Consider the following 24,988-nt stretch of genomic DNA (forward strand, 5'->3'; position numbering starts at 1 on the left):
TGTCAGTCAGTGCTGTTTTTTCCATATACTGTAATGTTTTCAGTAGTATCTGGAGTTGAATCCCTTATACAGTAGTAGCAACTACCAGCACTTGTTTTACTCTTTGCTAGACCACTGTGGGAGAAGCTACATTTCAGTTTAACCCTTTTACCCCCAAAGGACGTACTGGTACGTTTCACAAAACTCATCCCTTTACCCCCATGGACGTACCGGTACGTCCTTGCAAAAAAAATGCTATAAATTTTTTTTTTTCATATTTTTGATAATTTTTTTGAAAAAATTCAGGCATTTTCCAAGAGAATGAGACCAACCTGACCTCTCTATGACAAAAATTAAGGCTGTTAGAGCAATTTAAAAATATATACTGCAAAATGTGCTGGGGGAAAAATAACCCCTTGGGGGTTAAGGGTTGGAAATTTCCAAAGAGCCTGGGGGTAAAAGGGTAACCAATGTGTTGCTGGTGTGCTAAATAATGACTTCAGTTCCTACATGCATACAAACCTTTTGTCTTTTAGAATAGTTTATGTCTTCAGTAGACCTTGAATGGTCATTGAAATAGTATACGAGGAAGTTAACTCAAGGTGGTGAGAATGGGTAAGTAGCATTACTCACTCTCCTGTCAAAGAATCTTCACTTTTATTTTTTCCCACATTGCATACATAAGTACTGGTGTGTATTACCCTTTTTTAAGCCTTTTCTAATACTTTTGTGTTTTAATGGTTGATTTTTGCTTTGTGTCACTGATGAAATGAAGCAGGAATTCGCTTGCAGGTCATAGGATGGATGCCAATTCGGTTTTTGTAGAGGCATAATTGTTTGCAATTATCCCCATACGAAGAGTGTAGATCATGGCCTTCTGTTAAGGGTGGGTGTATTCTTTGAGGACAAAGCAGGATGAAGTCATCTTTCGCAACATTTTTTGCAGAATCCAGAATAAAACTTAAGAAACTGCTAGCACATTGCTCAGCTTATTGAGTTCACCGATTTGCTGAAGTGTTTGGGTATATGACCCTGGCTTGGTCCTGGGGACTATGCCTCAGGAGCAGGAAGAACTTTGATTTACATCTGTGAGTTTTTTCAAGGTTATTGGCGTGCGAGGTAATTGATGTACTCCACCAGAATCAGAAAGCTCTTCCTATACAGGCCACCGACAAGGTGTTGACCTGAGGAAATCTTTGCTTTCCTTAGGTCTGGTCTTGCAGGTAAGCCCTCTTGTCATTATTGAGAATGCAGGTAGCTAAGGCTACATATTCATGTGGTGATCACAGTGATTCCCATGGAACATCCAAAGCCATAAAATGCTTCTGCTCCAGTGAAAATGCCAGTGCCAAAGCCAATGAAGAGAATGAGAGGGCTCTGGTAGCCATCCCTCTGTGTCTGTTACCCCTGCACCTGTCACCTCTTTGTGTCTGCTACCCTTGTGCATGTTGCACTATGGCTCCCTTTATCCCTGTGGTAGTAACACCAGCCCTTGTCTTAGCGACCAGTGCCAGTGAAATTTGTCATTGCTTCCCCTATGACAGTGACTCCAAATTTTTGTTGGAACATCCCCTGACGCTTCTCTCCTTGGTGGTGTGTCATCATCAAAGTTTGCTCAGTCCAATGACTTCTGTGCTTGTGGAGCCCAAGGTGAAATTGTTAAGAAAGATGAAACAAGTTTGATCATTCTTCTCCTCAGTGGCTACTTACCACTTGGTATGGGTAGAAGAGAGACTTTAGCTATGGTATGCAGCTGTTACAGAAGGGCACTCCAAATTCAAATCAATGGTGTCTAGTCTAAGGTAGTGCCATATCCTCTGTATTATGGTTTTCCACTATTTTGGGTTAGAGTTCTTTTCCTTGAAGGTACACATAGGCACACTATTTTATTTATTTTCTCTTATTGTTATTATTATTTTTACTTGCTAAGCTACAACCCTAGTTGGAAAATAAGGATGCTAAAAGCCCAAGGGCTCCAACAGGGAAAAATACCCCTTTGAGGAAAGGAGATCATTAAATTACAAAAGAAGTAATGAACAAATAGATTGAATATTTTTTTTCGAACAGTAACTCCTATATAAACTATAAAAACTTTTAAAAAATCAAGAGGAAGAGAAATGAGATAAAATAGTGTGCCTAAGTGTACCCACAATCAAGAGAACTCTACCCAAGAGAGTGGAAGACCATGGTACAGAGGGTATGGCATTACCCAAAACTAGAGAAAAATGGTTTGATTTTGGAGTGTTCTTCTCTTAGAAGAGATGCTTACTGTAGCTAAAGTCTCTTCTACCCTTACCAAGAGGAAAGTACCCACAGAACAATTACAGTGCAGTAGTTAACCCCTTGGGTGAGGAAGAATTGTTTGGTAATCTCAGTGTGGTCAGGTGTATGATGACAGAGGAGTGTGGAAAATATAGGCTAGACCATTTGGTGTACTGTATTTGTAGGCTAAGGAAAAACGAGTCATAACCAGAGAGATGGATCTAATGTAGTACTGTTTGGCCAGTCAAAGGACTCAACAACTAGCAGTTGTATCTAAATGGGTGGCTGGTGCCCTGGCCAACCTACTACCTCTTGTCTTTTTTTTTTTAAAGTGTTGGGCAGGTTTAATAGAAGGGCCATGGATCCCTGGTATTTTACAAAGAGGTTTCCTTTTCCCTATCTGTTCTTTAATCTTCCCCTGTGGTATTAATTTTCAAAACCATCGTTACTCTCCTTCCTTCAGTTTAAATGTCTATAGTGGGTGTTACTTACCCTTGCATGGTGTGTTGGCTCTACCATGTTGACCCATTTTATCTGACATCTAGTCTTTAGTTTATAGTCTATGAGTTGCATTTTTTATTTCCTCTATACTTTATATGATCATGTAATTAATGTTTTTATTATCTTTGTCAAGTTTTTAAAGTATGATGAGAATTTTTATTATTTTTAATTCGTTTGTCGAGATATTGATTAAAATCCTAGACTTCGCTGTTGTCATCTAGCAATATTCTTAAACGGCATGGTAATTTTAGAGACCTTACAGTTGCTTTCTGACAGTATTATATTCTATCATTCAATGAAAGTTTGTTTACTGAAATGAGACATTCTTATTCCTGAATGACTGTCAATGACCAGACTGAGTTGAAAATAATGTTACACCTGGTTAGAACTTTCATACTCCCTTGCTGATGCTTAGCCAGTGATAATCTCCGTGCAAGACTAGAAAATTTCTCCAGGACTGAAGAGGTGTTGGGTTTAGCAGTCATGAAATGTGGAAGTCAGTGCCCCTAGACTTCAGCTCTGGACTCCCTCTCAGCCAGTTATCACTTCAATGTTTCTGGTTGCATTCATTCCATAATCATCCTGTTGTCTTCTATGTTCCAGCATGGTCTTCACCCTTTTCCAGATATTCAAATGTATACAACCCTTTTTATACGGGATACTAATGCAAGAGCCTTTGTCCCACATGAGTGTGGGGCGATCTTACCGACCAATCGACCAGCCCTTTGATGGGCGACCACAAGGAGATATCAGAGGTTGTTGGCCTTGCCAAAACCTACGATTGAGAAAAAAGAACATTTCGAGTCACGCGGTAACTGTCACTTAATTCCTTTCAGCATTACGCTGGTACAGTATAGCTAGTCTTTGTAAACATGGAAGCCCTGCCATAAATCAAGACTTCCTGAACTCCAAGGCTAGTCTGTGTTTTGGATTTTTTTTTACGCTCTTTGCAAACGGATAGAATTAGTGGGTCTTCCTACGTAATCTTGGGTTTCAATCAAAGTTGATAACAACACTTGGCTGCTCTGCTCTCCAGGTTCCCAGATCAAAAAGGGGAACAGAGATAAATGCATTTGCATTCCTTCATTTGTTCCTGTATCTTTGTCCTCGCTTGTGGCTGAGCCTTCAGATGGGCAGTCTTCAAGAGGAAGAGGAATTAGCCAAAATGACGCAGGACGACTGATCAGGCCGGGTGTCTAGGAGCATCGACCATTCCTCTGAATAATTTTGTTACCGAAATAGCACTACAAAAACCTGACACTTCCCGGGATTGATTTCCAGTATGATTTACAGGAACTTACGTTCTTATGTCTGGGGATAGGTTTCATGTGAGCCCAAATACAAGCATGGCTGGTCAATCCCTTGTCCCTATCTTGCCCTGGGACATTTCTGGGTTGCTTTGGTGGCGTCAAGCCTCCAGTAAAATACGTACCAAGAACTTCTTTAAGTGACCCAAGTACGAATGCTCGTTTCGAGAGCAAGGCGGGCAGCTGTCTACCTGGGCATGTAAGATGTCATCAGCAGGGGCAGTAGCTGTCTACCAGGGAAAGTAAAATGTCTTTAGCGATTGGAGCCACCATTCAATCAATTGTGTTCTTCCCTGTCTTTCTTCAGTGAGAGGAGCACCTCACAGAATCAGTAGTTAAAGGCTATCACTCAACACAAATTTCTAGAGGTTTTAAGGGAAGTGAAAGCATTGTAAATCCCCTAGGTAAGAACGAGAGGCATTCTAATCGTTTGTTCTTATGCTGAAAAGTTCTAAAGTCGGCAATATAATGCAGTTAATTCTAATAGTCAGGCCTTCTCCATCATGAGGCTCAATATTACACAGTACTCTAGAAGTTTATTTCGGCTGTGACCAAGTTGTGGATTGATCTTCCTAATTGGGTAGTTGAGTCAGTAGAACTTCAAAAGTTCAAACTCGTAGCAAATGTTTTTATGTTGAACAGGCTTACATAAGTCCTTTTATAGTTTATATACTGTATATCAAATATCTGTTTTAAGGTTTCTTAATGTTTTTGAAATATTTCATTTTAATTTTTCATCACTTTTTATATTGTTTATTTATTTCTGTATTTCCTTTCCTCACTGGGCTATTTTTCCCTGTTGGAGCCCTTGGGCTTATAGCATCTTGCTTTTCCAACTAGGGTTGTAGCTTAGCTAGTAATAATGATAACAGAAACCCACCACCCAGCCTCTGTGCATCAAAACTTGAAATTATACAAATTATAAACAATACTAGAAAAAAAACTAACTTCTATAATGTTGAAAGTCTGTCTCAATTTATTTTTTTTATATATCGCAATTTTGTCATCAGGTTTCTTTCCTTACAAATTTCAAAAACTAGAAATATGTATTTTGAAGCCGAGCATTGTATTTAGAGCTTTCTATGCTAATTGGATATGGACGTGTGTTCATGAATAGACTTGCGTATACAGTATTGCTATTCTCTGTGTAGTGTTTAATCTGATATTGGTTCTATTATCCATTTCTAGTATTTAAACTACAGTAATTTTTTTAAAGTGTAAGTATGTTTACTTATCGGTTTAAGTAAGACCATCATGTCTATTTGTCACTACTATACATCAAACGAAAATTGACATTGTTCTATATAAATCGTGCCAAAAACAAATATAGACTTTCCATTAAAATTACTTTTTATCTTTTACAGCTATAGTAACTTGGCAATAACATTTGTGATATACAGGTCTAGAGCATAAATGTTAACAGTGAATTTACCTAATACTACCAGAAACGCTGGTAGGGTGGAGAAAAAAGGGATTTTGACGAAGGAAAAATCTATTTCTGGGGAGAGACCTGTGACGCCCGGTGAAAAGGGTCCTTCTTTACACTTTTCTGATATAAATCTTCCAAATATACCAGAGAAAGATAAAAGCATGGAATGCAGAGGTTACTACCCTCGCGCGAGCACCTTGTGGGTGTCGTGTATAAAGCAGGGGCGTGTGAAAACCACTATTCACAGGCTGTCTTCCATTTAGATAATTCCTTCATTAAAGGGAAGGGCCGTAACAGAGGCCCTAGGAACCACACTTGGACCACGCCACCGACACCTAACACGAGCGCCCTCTAGGACATCCTTCTGTTTTGGACTTGCTCGCTTAGTCGTTTTTCTTTGTGCTCTTGGTGTTTTGTTCCGTTTTTGGCAGTTCTTCCCCTTTTGTGCTTTTGGTATGTAAAAACACAATCATACATGATTTTTTTATTAGAGTAAAGAAAATGTCATTCACCATATTAATCTGATTTAATTTACCATAATTTGACTGAAAGAATGCAACCATATTTTGTCACAAGTTTTCAAAACATAAAAAATAATGAATGTGATATATTAGCAGAGAATTCAACAACCAAAAAGTACTTTTTTTGTACTATACATAAATAACAATAATTTGGATATTGTAAAATAAAACAAAAATCATGATTTGTTCTATCACATTGGAAAAATAATGCTTCTATTTCACATCAAATATTTACCATTAACTTGCAAACTATAAATTGATATAACATACCACTAGCCAAACTTACAAAATCAGGTACACGTTTTCATTCATAGATTAAATTCACAACATACAGGTATTACATAAAATATGCGTACAAGATGCTTTTTTGTTGCCTATGAGAGCAGATTACAAATATGCATGTGATTAAATCTACCTATATTGTATAAAAATATATGTATGGGATCAAGGCACAAAAAATTATCTTAACCTAAAGAAAATTGAAGATTTCAAGTTATACATAACAGTGGTTTAAAACTTATGTACCATAACTTAAGTTAAACTTATGAGACAAAAGCCTCAGCTCACTGGGAAAACTCTGTTGACTAGCTGTTAATAGGGTTTTAATACTGAACACATGAAATTCAAACCTGTTGTCGAGGCATAACCCAAGTGATGTCACTTACATTTGCCCAAACGCAGCAGTAACATTGTCTATTTATAGTGGAATATATTTTTCAGTAATTTTTATCCTATTGGTTTTGTGACGATATTAATTTACTGTAAACAATGAACCCTTTTGTTTTTTTTAAACAGGAGCTCCCGCTATTCTTGGCCAGATTTTGCAAGGTTGGTAATATGGTTTTACTGGCAGATTTCTTTGAACCAAAAGGAATAAGGTTGAATATTTTTTCAGGTATATTTTAAAATTCCAGACAGCCCACATATGGATACGGTGATGGCAAAGAATATTAGATACAGGAAAAAAAAAGCATGATGTGGAAGAAATATGCTGCGCATTAAATCATAAGAGGAGAATTGTGCAAAGTTAGAATTTTATAATCCACACAAAGACCAATCTTTTAAAGGAAAAATATATCACTCGAATACATAACGGGGATAACGGGGGAGGGTGGGCTGTGGCACCCCTAGCAGTACCAGCCGAACTTGGTTGAGTCCCTTGTCAGGCTGGGAGGAACGTAGAGAAAAGAGGTCCCCTTTTCTGTTTCATTTGTTTGATGTCGGCTACCCCCCAAAATTGGGGGAATTACCTTGGTATATGTATGATGTATGGCCAATAAAAGCCATGCCATACACAACCACCAATAGCCAAAAGGGTGAAATGTAAGAAAAATTTCACCTTGTACTTTGTTCACTGGTCTAGTCTTACCAAGTTATCCAACTCAACTTTAGCAATGGTTGGAGTGAACTGAAAGTTGAATCAACAGATCTTTGATCCATCTACTGACTTGACAGATTTCATTGGCAATACTGCCTCACTGTTTCCGTGAGCTAGACAAGGAGGGTGTCAATTACAAGGATATTTTCCAATGCTGTTTACTCAACAAATTTTGAACATACGGACTATATCTCGCAATTAAATGTGCTATCACATATATATTACTAAAATTAATATGCCTGCAATTAATACTACCATATTGTATAGTTTGTGTTCATAGGAAAAACAAAAAGGAGAATCAATGAAAAGAAATTGGAATTTGAAAAATAACCACCTAAAGTTGTCAGTCTCCGGCCATTTTCATAAGGTTAACAATGTTGATTGCCCACTCCTTTCTACATTCTTTTCATGTGTAATGAGTACAGTATTGTGAAAAAAAAAAAATTAATTCAAAACTCACTGATATGATTTGCAGTGAGGAAAGAAATGAAATATGGTGAAAAACTAACGAGGACTGTTCATGTATTATGTATGATACACAAGTTTTAGAATATCACCAGAAAGTAATGAGAAACTTGTTGGGCTGTATTGTAACTACCCCAAAATATTTCCCATCTTATGCATAGTGCAAATTTTCTTAAATAATGCTAAAAATAATCATAAGTGGAAATAATATAAGTAATCAACAGATTAATACAAGAAAAATGGTGAACTAATTTTTGTATGTTATAGATTTTGTTGTGGATGTTACCACAAAGATTGATTAAAAAAAAATATCTTCAACACACTGTAACATATTGAGCCCTTTCCACTACAGCAATGACCCTTCCATTGAAATCAGGCATCATTTGAGAATACCCTCCCAGTCAGGCTGTTACTACTATTATGGTAACATTGGCATATGGTTATACCAAAAAGGTTGCCTATTGAGAACTGCTATTTATGAAGCTTTTTATAATGTTATTTGGGTGATGAAGAACATTATAGATCTTGATTTTAAGTCAATGCTTAATAAGAGAACCCTGTTTCACACCTAAAATTCCTAATCTTGTCAATAGAATACCATGGTTTGGGCTAGATAGCCCAGTGCTGGGCCTGCAAGGCATTCAGCACCAGAGCATCTAAGGGAAACCCCTGTAGTTACACCGAGGTAAAAATTAGAATAGATTGGTAAGCAAGATGAAAGTAAGGAAGTGATAATGGAGATCAAGCAGAACGACAATCTAAGTGCAGCGGAGGGTTGGAAGAATGCCTATAACCGTTTTACCCCCAATGGACGTACTGGTACGTTTCACAAAACTCATCTCTTTACCCCAATGGACGTACAGGTACGTCCTTGCAAAAACACTGCTATTTACAATTTCTTTGCACATTTTTTATAACGTTATGAGAAACTTCAGGCATTTTCCAAAATAATGAGACCAACCTGACCTCTCTATGACAAAAATTAAGGCTGTTAGAGCCATTTAAAAAAAAATATTTTGCAAACTGCTTGAAAAAAAAAACGCCTGGGGGTTAAGGGTTGGAAAGTTCCAAATAGCTTGGGGGTAAAAGGGTTAAAAGCCCACATGGAACTAAAACAGACTATAAACCCAACCTGCTTACCTGCAATTCATAATCAAATCCATATATTACAAGGAAGGTGCAGTATACAGGAAAACTGATGATACCTGAATTTAGTGATTTTCGTTCGTAAATCACTAACTGGCTACTCTCATATTCTTCACATTTCTAATGAGACTAGGTTCCCAGGATGAAGCATTTTGAAACTTTGCTCAATAACAGATACAATTCATTAAGCACGATTTTAGAGGATCTGCTATATTTTTCATCAATATATCAGCTAGATGATTATGGAACAAGTAACCCAATAACATTGATAAAAATGAAAAAAAAATGTATTTAATGTAACGAACGTGTCGGAGATGTAATTGTGGCCAGGGTCTAACCGGACATCAACTAGCATTCTCACAGTGGCACTCTCACAAGCAAGTTATCTGTCAAATATGGTTAGAGCTACCCAACAGCTACCGGATAACTGTAACTAAGCTTATTTCATTAGATTCTCTATAGAAATATAAAAAGATTTTTCTTAACATCAATGAAACAACTGTTTATAGATGGCTTAACGATAAAATGAATAAGAAAAATTGAAAAGCCACCTTAGCGGGGGGTAGGGAGGGGTAGCTAGCTACCCCTCCCCCCTCACACACACCGGTGAATAGCTCACTTTACTTAGAGGTAGGACTTATCTTGGGGGACAGGGCTGGCAGGCACATAACTGTAAATAGCTAAGGTCTGTATAGTTAGGAAAAATACAAATTATCTACGAATTTGTCATTTGTTCCATAACTGAAATACAAACCACGCTATTTACATGGGGTGACTTAACCCTTAGGAAGGGAGGTAAGTCCCCTGCCATACTGGCTTTGGCTTGCCCGGGGGCCCCGAACCCGAGTTTATCGAAAGAACTCAAGGGTCGAGGGGCCCCTGCTCCTCGCAGGCAGTTTTGAGACTGCTGGGTGTGAGTTGTGTGTGGAGGTGAGCAGTGACTCGTCCTAGGAAGTTGACCTGGAGTTCTTCAGATGGAAATCTAGGCTAAGACACTCCCAATACCACCTTGTCAGGGTATGGGGACATGACAGTATTACAACTTAATACTAGGAACACAAGGGAGCATGGCTTACCTGCAGAGGTTCGAGGTCAGCTGTGCAAAGGACCCAGGATGCTGTTTTTCTCCAAGGGAGGAGAGGATGAAGAAAAGAAAAGGGCCAGACAGATCTTTTCATTCACACAGACTAAAACCGGGTAACAATGCCCTCAACCTTCTGCTACTTGTCCAATAAAGAGCCTGAGGTTAGACCAGCTGTTGTGCAGCCACCACAGGGCCCGTTATAGAACGTATCAAGCCTCCTGTGTGTCATGTCTTGCAGGTAGTGGGCCGTGAAGGTGGTCTGACGCTTCCACACCCCAGCTTGCAGGACCTGCATCACCGAAAAGTTCTTCTTGAAGGCCAGGGACGTAGCCACGCCCCTGACGTCATGCGCCCTAGGGCGACGTGACGGAGGAGGGTCAGGATTCAAGGCCAGGTGGATTACCTTACGAATCCAGGCTGAGATGGTATTCCTGGTGACCCTCCTCTTCGTTTCCCTGGTGCTCACGAACAAAGCTTGCACCTGGGGGCGGACTGCAGCTGTTCTTTCAAGATACAACCTCAGACTCCTAACTGGGCACAGTAGATGGTCTGGGTCATCTGTTACAGAACGGAGACTCGAAACCTGGAAGTAGTCGAACCTTGGGTCCGGCACTCCCGGGTTCTGAGTCTTAGCAACAAACTCAGGGACGAAGCTGAATGTTACCTCCCCCCATCCCCTTGAATGGGCGACGTCGTACAAGAGACCATGAAGTTCCCTGACACGCTTGGGCGAGGCCAAAGCTAGCAGGAAAACCGTCTTCCAGGTAAGGTGGCGATCAGAAGCCTGGCGTAATGGTTCGTAGGGAGGCCTCTTAAGAGACCTGAGAACTCAAACCACGTTCCAAGGAGGTCTCACTTCCGACTGAGGGCAGGTAAGTTCGTAACTCCGTATGAGAAGAGACAGTTCCAGTGAGGAGGAAATGTCCATTCCTTTGAGCCTGAAGGCAAGACTTGAGGCTGAGCGATAGCCTTTCACTGCCGAGACTGAAAGGCGCATTTCCTCGCGCAGATAAACAAGGAACTCTGCTATTGCTGGTAAAGTGGCATCGGGGGGAGAGATACCCCTTCCACGGCACCAACCACAGAAAACTCGCCACTTTGCCTGGTAGACTCCTGCGGATGACCTGCGCAGGTGGCCAGACATCCTTTCCGCAACTTGTTGTGAAAATCCTCTCTCTTTGAGGAGATGCTGGATAGTCTCCAGGAGTGAAGCCGAAGCGAAGCTACGACTTTGTGTTAGATGTTGGAGTGTGGTTGTTTGAGTAGCTCACGACGTGGAGGGAGCTCCCTCGGGATCTCCGTGAGGAGCTGCAGAAGGTCCGGGAACCATTCTGCGTGATGCCATAGCGGAGCTATCAAGGTCATCGAGAGATTGACCGATGTTCTGGTCTTGTTGAGTACCCTCCTCATCAGACAGAACGGGGGAAAGGCGTACACATCGACGTTGTCCCACCGTTGTTGGAAGGCATCCTGCCAGAAAGCCTTGGGGTCCGGGACTAGGGAGCAGTACAGCGGGAGCTTGGTGTTCAGCGCCGTAGCGAACAGATCCACTGTCGGGGAACCCCACAAAGTCAGGACTTTGTTGGCTATCTGAGGATCCAAAGACCACTCGGTACTCACTATCTGCATCGCTCTGCTCAGACTGTGGGCGAGCACATTCCTTTTGCCTGGAATGAAGCGAGCCGCTAGTGAGATCGAGTGGACTTCGGACCATCTCAGGATCTCTACTGCAAGATGGGATAGCTGTTCCGAAAAGGTACCTCCCTGCTTGTTGATATAAGCCACGACCGTGGTGTTGTCGCTCATCACCACCACCGAGTGGCCCGCCAGGACTTGGTGGAACTTCTGAAGAGCCAGGAATACGGCCTTCATTTCTAGCAGGTTTATGTGAAGGTACTTTTCTGATTCTGACCACAGGCCCGAGGTCCTGAGGTTCAGAATGTGGGCCCCCCACCCTTTGTTTGATGCGTCCGAAAACAGCATGAAATCCGGGGAAGGGACGAGAAGATCCACTCCCTTTTGTAGGTTCTCGTCTGCCACCCACCAACTGAGGTCCGCTCGTTCCGCAGATCCCATGGGGATCGGGATGTCCGGGGAGTCGAGTCCTTGACTCCACCGAGACTTGAGTCACCACTGGAGGGATTTCATTCTGAGGCGGCTGTTGGGAACGAGACGGGTTAGGGAGGAGAGGTGACCGAGGAGACGAAGCCATGATTGGGATGAGAGTTCCTCTCGATTGAGGAAAGGTTTCGCAACCTTCCTCAGCCTTGCTATCCTTTCGTCTGATGGGAAGGCTTTGTGGAGATTGGTGTCTATGACCATGCTTAGATATACCAGTTTCTGAGAGGGCTGCAGAGAGGACTTCTCGAGATTTACCACGATCTCCAGATCCTGGCAAACTTCGAGGAGTCTGTCTCGGTGGCGAAGAAGGGTTGCCTCCGAGTCTGCCAGGATCAGCCAGTCGTCCATATAACGAAGGAGACGGATGCCGATCCTGTGACCCCATGAGGAGATGATGGTGAAAACTCTGGTGAACACCTGAGGAGCTGTGGAGAGACCGAAACACAGCACCTTGAACTGGTAGATCTTGTTGTCTAGGCAAAATCTCTGGTACTTCCTTGAAGACAAACCCGTTCAGGGTTGAGAGGTCGATGACTGGTCTCCAGCCTCCAGACGCCTTTCTCACAAGAAAGAGTTGACTGTAAAAGCCTGGGGACCCGTCTACGACCTCCTGGAGAGCGTCCTTCTCCAACATGGTCTGGACTTCGGCCCGGAGGGCCTGCCCTTTTGCCGATCCCATGGCAAAAGAGCTCAATGACACTGGGTTCGCTGTCAGGGGAGGTAGAGAGGCTGTGAACGGGACGCGATAACCTAGAGAGATCACGGAGATCGTCCAGGCATCCGCCCCGAGTTGCTGCCACCTTGTCGCGCAACTCTGAAGGCATCCCCCCACTGGTGGACATGCAGGGGGATTGCCAACCCTAGCGCTTCCGGCCTCGGCTGGAACCTCTAGGGTTTTTGCCTCCCCTGGAGGACTTCTTGCCCCTCCTGCTCTTGGCAGAAAAGGGCTTAGACACCTTGGGCTTCGCTGCGACGGTCGTCTTCTTTGTGTCCTTAGCAGGACGGGGCTGCTGGACTGCTGGAGGTTTGTAGGGCCTCGATGTCAGGGCCCTATGGATGAGGGAATCCTGGTTGGATTTCCTCCACCTCTCGGCAGTGAGCTCCACATCCTTAGGCTCAAACAGACTCTTACCGAGAACGGAAGAGTGTCTGAGCCTGCTAGACTCCGCACTGGGTACCTTATGATGGAACCTCTCGGCCACAGCGTCCCGATGCTTGAGGATCGTATTGGCCCACAAGCTCGAGACTTGGTGGGACAGAAACTCAATGGTCTGTGTGCCCGAGAGAAGAAAGGTTTCCAGCGCCTTCCTGGTGCTTTCTTTGGAGAGGTCCTCGGACCGCACCAGGATGCCCAGAGACCCCAGCCAGATGTCGAGCCACGAAGTCGCCTGCATGGCGCACTTGGTGACCTTCTCCTGGCTCAGGATCTCAGTGGCTGAGAAGGACACATGCCGGTTGGAGAGCCTCTCAAGAGGGACTCCCCCATGTGAGTTCTTCCACGGAGTGATGCAAGGGAAGACTCAGAGAAGACTCCTCGAGGATCTCGAAATACCTCCTCTGATGGACTCGAGGAGGAGGGAGGAGCTTATTACCGGCACTCGATCTGCTGGAGGAGGCAAGCTCAGAGAGCTGGCACTAGACCTTGTCCCTGGCACTCTTCATCCCTTGAGACCAGGGGAAAGCTGCACTGGCCCTAGAGGGTTTCTGAGTGCCGTAGACGCAGTCCAGGACAGTGTCCTTCCCTTCACGAGGTGGGACCTCAGGGTCTGGGATCCCATTAAGGTTCCTCATGAGGGTCAGGACTTGCCAGAACGCGTGTTCTGACTCCTGGTGCTCTCCTCCCGAAGGACTTGCAGCAAAGTCTCCCGTCCCCAGTGGCTCTTCCTGGGGGGACACGTGGACATCCTCGACGGCTCTAGACGGTTCCTGCCTGATCCTAGCTGACGATTTGGGAATCGTCTTAGGCTCTCTCCTGGGCGGGATACAGGACTCGAGAAGCGAAGGAGGAAGGTCCTTCTCCACCACTGGACAAGAAGACCTCTCGGGGAGAGGAGGAACCTCCCCCATTGGTGCGATGGGGGAGTATTCCTGCTCATCCGACTCTCCTGAGGAGGGGTAATCCTCCTCCGCAGGGGAGGGCGAGAAGGTCTGAGGGGGAATAGGAGCCTTGCGTAAGGATGTGCTCGGGGACAGAATAGGCCTCGGAGGAGGATCCACTGGAGAGACTCCTCTCTTCCTCTTCAGGGGGGAGGAAGCTGCCGTTGGTTCGTGACCCGAATCAGAGAGGGCCGGCTTGATCGCCTGCACAAGGGCTCTCTGACTAGGGTGTCGAACCAGGGCTGTTGTCTGACAGTCGCGCTGTCGGACACCCCCTCTGGAGGGAAGGGGATCGAGGGATCCCTAGGAGGAGTCGAAAAACGATGGTTCACCTGCAGGGCTGAAAAAGAAGAACCCCTAGACCTGTCCGGAGAGCGCTCCCCCTCTGGCGAGCGCGCTGGTCTGCGCTTGCGGGGAGGGGAACGCGACGAGGAAGGGTCCACCTGGCGGCGATCGCGCTGGGGCTCGTACATCAGGCCCTGTTCAGGGTCACGCGCGAATGGATGGCGCGATACTGGAAACTCGCGCGCGCACACCCGCGTGGGCGGGGGCGGGCGCGATGGCGTGCAGGCCGGTGATCAGGAGCGATGGCGCGGTGGTCGCGCAGCAGCTGGAGCGGGAACATGGTCGCGAGAGCGCGTAGGCGTGCGGTGATCAGGAACTGGAGCAGGAGGTGGGCGCACAGCGACCTGGCGCGGCCCCGAAGGGCGCGAGATAACGGGGCGCCTGAGCGCGTGTCCGGAAGAACCGGCTGAGGGCGTGTTAGCGCTGGAGCAGGGTCGCGGAGCAGGGTCGCGAGCGACCTGGTTGGCGCTGGTCAGGTAAGACCGGCATACTCGCCTGTGGGCGCGCTGGCGATCGTGGGCGCGCATCGGGATGCGGTCGCACCGGGGCGCGCCGTAGGATGAGGGCGCTCTGGAGTTTGATGAGGGGCAACCTTAGTTGCTCTTAAATATGGGAACGGGGCGTGTAGCAGGAACAGGGAGCGATACTGAAGCGTCATGCGCGATTGTATCAGGTACAAGCTCGTGCGGTCTAGAGGGAGAGCCTGGAGGCGGCTGTGAGCGTCCGTGTGCTAACTTGGGAGCCTCTTGGGCGACTCGCTGAGCTGTAGCGACGCGTGGTCCCGTTGGTGAGCGCGTGGGCGCAGGAGCTGGAACTGCGCGCGGGCGTTGGTGTGCGCGTGGGCACGTCTTTCCCCTGATGGGCGCGACGAGTCTGCAGGAACCTATGGGCGCCTGTGCGCCAACTCAGGAACCTCATGGACCGCGCGTGATGAAACAGGAACTGGGGGGCGCGTGGGTGCAGGCGGCCGCTGGGGCACCGGTGGACGCGTATGCGCAGGCGAGCGCAGGAGCGCCGTATCAGGAACAGGGCGCGTATGCGCAGGCGCCGTCTCAGGAACTGGCCGCGTGTGCGCAGGTGAGCGCGGCGGCACTATATCAGGAGCAGGGCGCGTATGCGCAGGTAGGCACTTGCGCGCTACTTCAGGAACTACTGGAGGGCGACGGGGCACCGAAGGGCGTGGGCGCGCAGGGGGACCCTGGCGCGTAACAGGAATGGGGGCGCGAACGCCTAAGGGTGAGCGCCAAGACGCTAAGTCAGGATCAGCAGGAACATCGGCAGGCGGTGCCTGGCGCTTAGGGGCGTGAGGCGCAGTTTTGCGCTCAAGTCCCTGCAGCCCCGAAGGGCCCGGAGACTGCGCAGTGGCAGTGTCAGGTGGCGCGTTAAATGCATCAGGAGCTCCAGAGGTAGATGGTCTGGGCGACAGGTCACAGTGTCCCGAAGGATGACCATCCTCCGAAGGGGATCGCGAACGATCCCCGGAGAGGTCTAGGTTGGTAGCTGGCAGGACAGGAGAACGGCGAGTCGTCTCCTTCGCAGAGGACTGTGGTGACGACGAGCCGAAGAGGCGCCTCTTAACCCCTTTGAAGGGGGAAGGAAGGCCTCTACGGCGAAGGGGAGGGCGAGCCTTCCGCCTTATATGCCCACGAGGGGCCTGTGGGATCAGCAGGCTGACCATCAATGGGCCTCCGAAGAGGAGTCTCTGTAAGTGAACTCCCCAGAGAGGGAGTATCACCGGCAGGAGAGACCGTGGGACTAAGCTCCTCCCTCGAAGGATGTTCAGAGGGGGAGTCAGAGCCTTCCGCTACCTCAGCCACAGGAACTGGCGTTTGGCCAGACCCACGGGATATTTCCGACACAACAACGTCAACCACAGACAGAGGATCTATCTCCGCTGAAGTTGGTGATTGTTCGACAGCCGCACCCCGTTTGATCATGTCAAACAGAACTTCCTTGGAGGGCGAACCCTGCAGCCCCAAGGAAGCCCAAAGCTGAAAAAGATCATTATTAGATACAAATACCTCCTGGGGGGGGGAGGGGCAGCCGCCTCGCTATGGGAGGCAACGACCTCTCCCTCACCCCGGGATCGGTTAATAGCATTACGGTCTACGCTACCACTCGCCGGCCTCTCAGAAGAGGCCGCTCGAGTGGGAGCTTCAGAGGAGGAAAGGGCGGCGGAAGAAGTAGTCTTGGGATTTTCTCTCTTCCAAGAAACCTCCGAAGAAGAAAGATCCCTTTTAGCCTTCTTCTTACGTCGCTGGGCAAACCTCTCCCGCTGGGAGGTAGACCACTCCCTACATTCAATACACACGTTAGACCTATCACACCGTTGGCCCCTACACTGAGGGCATAAGGAGTGAGGATCCGTGTCCACGGCAGACATAAAGGTACCACAAGGGCGGCCAGAAAGTCCAGGGCACGTACGCATGATGAGTAATAGAGGCCAACTTCATACACACACTGAAAAGAGAAAGCAAACAAAATTATGGCAGTCAAAAGAGAGGAGAGCGCATACAGGTCTGTCGTCTCTCCGAGCCAAAAGTAAAGTGAGCTATTCACCAGTGTGTGTGAGGGGGGAGGGGTAGGAAACCCTCGTTAAAACTTTATGGCTCATCATTCAGCTACGCCGAAGTAATTACCCCATGTAAAGAGTGTGGTTTGTATTTCAGTTACGGAACAAAATTGTTTTATACAGAAAATATCAAAAGCAAAAAATAAGTAATAACTTTGAAATCATATCACAAATGCATACATTGTTATCATTAGACTATAGGGCTAAGCTTAAACGGTTCTCCATCTAGACACCCTCTTTCCCATTTTGAATTCTTCTATCCAGACAGACAGCTCAAAGACTTGTCTCACTGACTCTGGCAGAGTTACCTTGATAAAGGAATTCGTGCTACGCTAACACATTTAATTTTTGCTTTGAAATATAATTTTAGTATTATTACCAATTTAGCATCATTCAATGATGAAATTATCCATAATAAGTGACCGACGTTGTCTCATACATACACGTTTGCAAAGTGTAATATGAGACTTGATGCCAAGTGGCAACTTACGAACATCGCTTGTCCGAAGCAAAAATAAAAAGGTATCACCAGTTTTGCTGCATACTGTACAATGAACTTATAATTAGTGTTTACTTGCTATTTTAAAAGAGGTACAGTAATTGCTGGTATTACCAACTTTAAAATACAAATTTAAACATTCAGAAAAAATACCTACATATATTAATATCCCAAGCTTCTAGGTAAATATTCACCTTCATTTCATTTTCTACCTTTAAAGAAAACCATAACTAAAAGGATGCTAAACCTTACCAATGGGCACATACTGTTCAATATCCAAGATACTTGGATGTAAACACAAGGTGACTTCAAGGAATCCATTAAATCTTATAAGCTGGGCAATAATGACCAAGAAACTGAAAATTGGTTAAGGTACATTTTTATCAAAGCTTTCAGTACAATATGTACCAAACAATATCAAGCACATAAACCTGCTTATCGTAGTATAAAAAATGCTATGAAGTTTACTAATGTTTAAGGGAAGGATACTCATCATCCATTAATGCATAGGTGCGGCAATTGGGACAATTGGATTGACGTTTAAGCCAACTACAAATACATTTTTCATGGAATACATGCTGACACTGTAACTGTAATGTTGGACTTGAATTCAAGGCATCAAGGCATATAGAACACTGTTCTTCTGGTGGAATTTCCCCACTTGGAAGACCTTGCCATTCCAGTACAGATGACTTTCCTCCCATACCCTGGGTAATTCCTGCCCATGGGGCAACAGTAGCCTGCCCTGAAGCAGGCCGTTGACCTTTAAGTCTCTGTTTAACGCTATCAACTATATGATCAACACTCATTCCAGAAAGATTGTTACTGTTCTTCATCCTAACCTCATGCAAAGCACTGCATATGTCGGGTCTGAAATGAAATATAATATATGAAACAATGTATATACAGTACGGTATAAGGGATAATGAAATAAATATCTTTACCTGGAATTTTTTTTAAGAAAAATTCAATACCGGTAGGTACCCAGGTCAGAAAATGGTTGTGTGCTGGATCAAGTGCACTAAGAATAAAATAAAAGTTTTCATCACAAAAATCTATTGGAAACATGAAATATGACATTCTCCAACCAAAAATTCAAAGCTATGGGTCGTGAGTCATGCTACTCAAGATAAAGTATGTTACGCTAAAGGGCTTGACAGGCATAAACCGCTTAATAACAAAATTTACAAATTTTTTTGCTGCCAGTACTCTTGTTTCCCCCATTGGCATTTGTGAGCTTTATAATCATAAAGGAAGAAGAGAAATTAAAGATCAACGATACAATTGTATCGGCGACTTTATGCTAGAGAAAGTAGTAAGTCAGTCACACATCTAGATGCAAATATATAAATTCCATTACATTCTATGAGTTTCACATACAGTAACTGCGGATTCTTAAAACTTTAAAGGTAAACTTACGATGGATATTCCTTTCCTAGGCGTTTTTTGCAAACTTTAATCAGTCTTTTGTAAGCAGCTGTGTCTTCTTTTACTAAAGCAGTTGTGGCAACAGACTGAGCTCCTCTGAAAAATACAGAAGACTGTGATTCTCATGACTTATATTTCAGACTCATGTTGTCCAGAGAGAAAGAGCAAGAAATAATTGCATCATAATATAAAATAAAATACAGTAATATTACTTCAATATCCTATTCTAGTCTAGATTGTTTTTATTCATTTAAATCAGAGAAAAATAAATTTTTCCGCTTACCCTTTTCCGTTTGTAGGCTGCCTAGGTTGTGGTCGAACGGAACTGCTAGTTGTTAAATTCTAGAAGAGTACAAAAAGAAATTTTATACGAAGATAAATTTTTCTGAAACCCTGTTTAGTCGCCCTTTATATCTTGATTCTTAAAAAGGTCAATGCTTGAAAAGTAACTTTTTGTAAATAAATATAAAGAATCTTATAAATTACACATACAAAAACATTCTGTATTACTTGTGCTAATTTTCTATTAGGTGTGCTTGTTAGGTGAAAGTTCAATCATCTAATAAAACTAATTTATTCTCCCAAGTGAACATTCCTCACTTACCAACCTGCACATCATAAAAAAAAAAGTGGTTGCAATTGGCTAGAGCATTACTGTATTACTATGAACCTCCCATGATGTTCATATTGCTTCTATGCAGGATCGGTTCTATCGGCATTTATCCCCAAAAATTCCCTTTTTCTTTCAATAGCCTTATACCTCTAGTAGGGTAATGAGACAATCTAGCAGGTGAAGGCCATCACTGATGGCTTGTGCATGTCACTGATCCTTTGTGTTTTCAGTCTGCTGGGCTTTAGGTCATATAGTGGCTGCTGGCAATGTACATACATACATATACCAAGGCACTTCCCCCAATTTTGGGGGTAGCCAACATCAAACAAATGAAACAAAAAAAGGCGACGTGGTTTAATAAAATTTTTTAGTTAAATTGAATTTTTCTTGAATTCTAATTATAGTTACATTGTGTTGGAATTATATAAATATACAATTAGAATAATCTGGAGTTTGGTATTTCAAAATGTATTTAGAAATACTTCGAGTTTGTCACAATCTAGACTACATAAGATTATAGTTTATTATTACTGTATCGCCTTTATTTTATCTCAAAACTGTAAATGACCTATCTCGTTCATTCACTGCTGACTGTACTCTATCAGTATGGGAGCCAGCAATATGAATATCGGGGAGGTTTATAGAAACTTCTCTATTTCTATACTCACAATGTACATATACTGTACATGTAAACTCTTTGTTTTGACTTAAAACTGAAAGACAAGGGATCTATGGCTTGAACAAACCATCAGTGGTTACCATTTACTGCCCGATTATCTCGTTACTTTATAAGAGGCATAAGTATTGAAAGGAAAGAAACCTGGAACTTACTTAGTTTAAGGGTCGATGAAATTGAACTTTTAGAGAGAAGAAATATGAACATCTGGAGAGTACACAGATGACAAACTTATAACAGAGTTTGTATTTTTCCTAACATACAAACCCAAATTCTTTACTATAGGAGATATTCTAGCGCAAGCTGGAACATATGGCAGAAAAACCTTAACAAGGTCATTATCCTTTTTACCCCCAGGCTATTTGGAACTTTCCAACCCTTAACCCCCAAGGGTTATTTTTTTAAGCACATTTTGCAGTATATTTTTTTTTTAAATTGCTCTAACAGCCTTAATTTTCATCATTGAGAGGTCAGGTTGGTCTCATTCTCTTGGAAAATGCCTGAAGTTTCTCAAAAACTTATCAAAAATATGCAAAAAAAAATGAAAATAGCAGTTTTTTGCAAGGACGTACCAGTACGTCCATGGGGGTAAAGAGATGAGTTTTGTGAAACGTACCAGTACGCCCTTTGGGGGTAAAAGGGTTAATGACCTGGCAGGTAGTTATCCACCTGTTAGTGGTAGGGGACTGCCGGTTGGTACCTACTGTTTACTTCAAACGGATTCTAGCTAGGACTATTCTAGGAGGCAGTGATGGAGGGAATATTTGAGTAAAGAATTCGGGTTTGTATGTTAGGAAAAATCCAAACTCTGTTATAAGTTTGGCATTTGTTCCTACACTGATACAAACCCTCATTCTTTACTATAGGAGACTTAGTCCTGAGGCTAGGGTGGCCAAGGAGTTCCCTATTCATAGGCCCTATTCATAGGAAAGATAGTCCTCAGACTAAACTCTCTTGAAGAAAAAATCTCCTGTAAATCTTCTTTGTAGATCCCCATAATCTTAGCACAACTGAAGGCTTGTGGCTTCATGGAAAAAAATGTTTCAGGATGAAGTGGGTCAGGAACATTCGATTCGCACCCGTTTATACTTAGGATTCCCCCTACCTTGAAAGGGGGAAACTTCATGACCACGAGTATAACTTATACCCTGTCAGAGGAATCCGACGAGTTTCATACCTTATTTCCATTGGCGAGTCTAGCTAAAACTGGCTACAGACTAGGATCCCTAGATGGGAGGGAGAAGGAAACGATGAAGATAGATGGATGTCCTTCTTAAAACCTTGTGTAACACAGTATCCTCAACCAATGGCTACTGTCCCCTGAAAGGGTGTAAGGTAGCTACAGCACCTGTTGACCTGCCACAATAGGCCCTAAAGAAAAGGTGTCTAGAGACCTATGTGTCACGTCGCTCAAATAGTGAGAGCTGAATGTAGATTGGCGTTTCCAGACCCCAGCTCTTAAGACTTGGGAGACTGAGAAATTTCTCTTAAACGCCAGTGCGGCAGCCACTTCCCTAACTTGATAAGCTTTGGGTTGTGCTGCCTCTGGTTCTCCGTGAATAGCCCTCACAATAACTTTCTTGAGCCAGAAAGAGATGGTGTCGCGAGAGATTCTACCTTGTTGGTACTAAGGAAGAGTTGACGGAGACGTGGTCTGAAAGGTCTGGTGCGCTTCAGGTATTTCCTTAGCGCCCTGACTGGGCACAATAATAACGGGTCTGTATCCTGTGTTACCTTATTGAGGCTGGAAAATTGACATTCTTGAAATCTCTCATTGGCAGATGAAAGATTCTGAGTCTTAGCCACAAAGCCTGGTACGAAGTTGAGAGACTTCCCCCATCCCCTAGAATGGGTGACGTCGTAAGACACCATGTAGCTCACTGACCTGTTTAGCCGAGGCCAGAGCTATGAGGAAGACCGTCTTAAGGGTTAGAAAGTAGTCTGAGGCCCTATTTAAGGGCTCATGGGGCAGACCCTTCAAGGAACGTAAGACCAAAGACATGTCTCAAGGAGGTGGTCTAATCTCAACTGGGGGGCAAGATCGCTCAAAACCTTTAATCAACAAGGCGATATCTTCCGAGGCGGAAAGGTCAACCCCTCTCAGTCTACAGATGAGGCTTAAGGCTGAGCGATAGCCCTTAATCGCCGAGACTGAAAGGAGCTTTTCCTCCGAGGTACAAAAGGAAGTCCGCCACCTATGAAGTCTGGAAACTACTGATTTCCTCTTGAGAACCCAATTGCCCCACATGGTCGCTGTTGTAGTGGTTAGGAAGTCCATTGTCTTGGCCCCAGCAGCTAAGACTTCCTGTAGGGACTGCATGGAGTCTTGGTATGACAGGTCCTCGTGACTGACGAGGTAGCCGACTGTACCAGACCACATGTCAAACCAAGGTAAAGCCTCCAGAAGGGACATTGAAGCCGCTTCCATTGCCGAGGCTTCTGTGGCTGAGAAAGACTGGAAGAATAGAGTCTCTCCGAGGAGCAGCCAGGTGTGAGCCTTGCCGTGAGGGGATCCAAGGTCAGAGGAGAAGGGTTGGCGTCTCTGACCTTGTAAAAGCACTTTTGCCTAATAAACGGGAATTGAAAAAGTTTAAGGGATCCCTGAGACTTCAGGGAATATGTTCCTCCCGAGACCGCCTGCGAGACCTTCCTCAGACGATCTGCAGTGTGAACAGACCAGGGAAGTTCGGTGGAGGACGACATAGCCTGTCTAAGGCTAGAGCGTTAAGAGGTCGAGGAGACAGATGCAAATCGCCGAAGCCTGAGATATTACACATAGTTTTTAGAGCCCTTAAATTGGAGGACTCTAAGTCCTTCGGCGGTAGCTCTTCCGAAGAATACTCAGGCTGCACTAATTACTCGTGTGTTATTACAGGTGAAGTGGAGACGCGAGTAGCAGACAAACCTTTTATCTTACCCCTCGCATTTTTCTTATCGAAAGGGGAAGAGCGAAAGAAGTCGGATTGTCTGGAGGTAACGACGAAGTAGGAGACCATTGACGGGAGTTGGAAGACTCTCTGTCATAAGAGTAAAACTCTTGATGACGAGGGTCGCGCGCGTGTGAACACTTTGCGTGACAAGAGTTGGAAGACTGTCTGTCATAAGAGTAAAAATCTTGATGACGATGGTCGCGCGCCTAGCGCTAATTTTGCTCACGTAACGCTAATTTCGCTTGCGCGCGAACACTTTGCGTGACGAGAGTCAGAAGACTCTGCCATAAGAGTAAAACTCTTGATGGTCACGAGCGCCAAGTTGGTCGTGCGAGCGCGTGAACACTCCTCGCGACGAGAGTCCGAAGACTCTCTGTCATAAGAGTAAAACTCTTGGTGACTTGTTTCACGAGAACCAGAAGGATTAACTGTAAATTGCAATATTCTTATGGTTTAACATACATTAATACTTTTCCTGAACACAGTTGTGATTTGTACTTTTGATTAAGGCTGGAAGAGTGATGCAGGTCTTGGAGTTATCTAAAAGTGAGAACTATACCGAAACATAGGATGCATTTGACTTTCCAGTGACCAAAGGAAAAACATTAGTTTATAATGGTTACAAAATACTGTTATGGTACTTTTCATGAAATTATACAAATATAAGATGGGGTGTAAAATTCATAAGGTAAAAATTCTAGCCTAAAAAGTAAAACCTGATATTGGGCTATGCAGAATCTGTCGTAATGATTGTTGTAATTAAATGTGCTTCCTAATAGTTAGAATAATTAGTAATGAGCATTACTGTTATGTTATGTGCAGTTATAATTTTTTGGCCTAATATATTTGCAAGGTAGTAGGTTGGCCAAGGCACAAGCCATTTGTTGAGATACTACAGCTAGTTGTTGGGTCCTTTTACTGGCCAGATAGTAATACACTGGATTCCTCTCTGGCTATGGCTCATTTTTCCTTTGTCTACATAGACACCAAATAGCCCAGCCTATTATTTAACCATTCTCCTCTTTCCTCATACACCTGACAACATTGAAATAACTGAAAAATGCTTCTTCACAGAGTTCTCTTGTTTGAGGGAGCACTCGGGCACAATTTTCTATGTTTCCTTATTTCCTTCCCTCACTGGACTATTTTCTCTCTTGGAGCCCTTGGGCTTATAGCATCCTGCTTTTCCAACTAGGGATGTAGCTTAGCAAATACTAATATTACCTTTAAGACAAAAGACTTCCATCATCTCAAGAAAATATATTTCTAATTGCAACCGCTTTTAATCAATACAAGACACCTTTTTTCCATGTTTATGAAATACTGTACTTCCTTCTTAAAAGGCTGTTCTTGGATTAATTTTTAAAAATGCAACCCCATCTCCAAAAAATGCAAATATAACCACACTTATCCAAAATTTCTTAAAAAAATTAACATTACCCATGAAGAATACTCTTGGACTGTAGCATTGTTAAAAAAAAATTCTATATACCATATAGGGGAAAAGCTATGTAGCATCGTATTTACCTTTATATCCATTTCAGTGCTTTCCCTTGGTAGTTTTCCAGTCAATAACTTGTGTGAGTCTGGATATTTTTGGGTGGCTCCTGCATATGTTGCTGGTAAGAATAGAGA

At 44.0% G+C, this 24,988-nt stretch overlaps 2 protein-coding genes and 1 long non-coding RNA gene across 3 annotated transcripts in view; 1 reads left to right on the top strand and 2 right to left on the bottom strand.

Moving 5' to 3' along the window:
- LOC137653743 (uncharacterized) overlaps window positions 1-24,988 on the top strand; it is a 57,867-nt gene that overhangs the window by 22,868 nt on the left and 10,011 nt on the right. The gene's annotated exons all lie outside the window — the stretch shown is intronic.
- LOC137653742 (uncharacterized) overlaps window positions 5,990-24,988 on the bottom strand; it is a 132,825-nt gene continuing 113,826 nt past the window's right edge. The window contains exon 2 of the mRNA XM_068387365.1: window positions 5,990-15,227. Coding sequence (XP_068243466.1) covers window positions 11,340-12,872 — 1,533 coding nt within the window. The 5' untranslated portion in view covers window positions 12,873-15,227 and the 3' untranslated portion in view covers window positions 5,990-11,339. The remainder of the gene's footprint in view (window positions 15,228-24,988) is intronic.
- LOC137653740 (E3 ubiquitin-protein ligase TTC3-like) overlaps window positions 18,064-24,988 on the bottom strand; it is a 43,759-nt gene continuing 36,834 nt past the window's right edge. Inside the window, exons 12-15 of the mRNA XM_068387363.1 lie at window positions 24,881-24,972; window positions 19,418-19,476; window positions 19,126-19,230; window positions 18,064-18,576 (exon numbers count right to left, since the gene is read on the bottom strand). Of these exons, the coding sequence (XP_068243464.1) occupies window positions 18,174-18,576; window positions 19,126-19,230; window positions 19,418-19,476; window positions 24,881-24,972 (659 nt within the window). The 3' untranslated portion in view covers window positions 18,064-18,173. The remainder of the gene's footprint in view (window positions 18,577-19,125; window positions 19,231-19,417; window positions 19,477-24,880; window positions 24,973-24,988) is intronic.

This window comes from Palaemon carinicauda, chromosome 14, assembly GCF_036898095.1.
Source record: "Palaemon carinicauda isolate YSFRI2023 chromosome 14, ASM3689809v2, whole genome shotgun sequence".
Taxonomy (NCBI): Eukaryota; Metazoa; Arthropoda; class Malacostraca; order Decapoda; family Palaemonidae; genus Palaemon; species Palaemon carinicauda.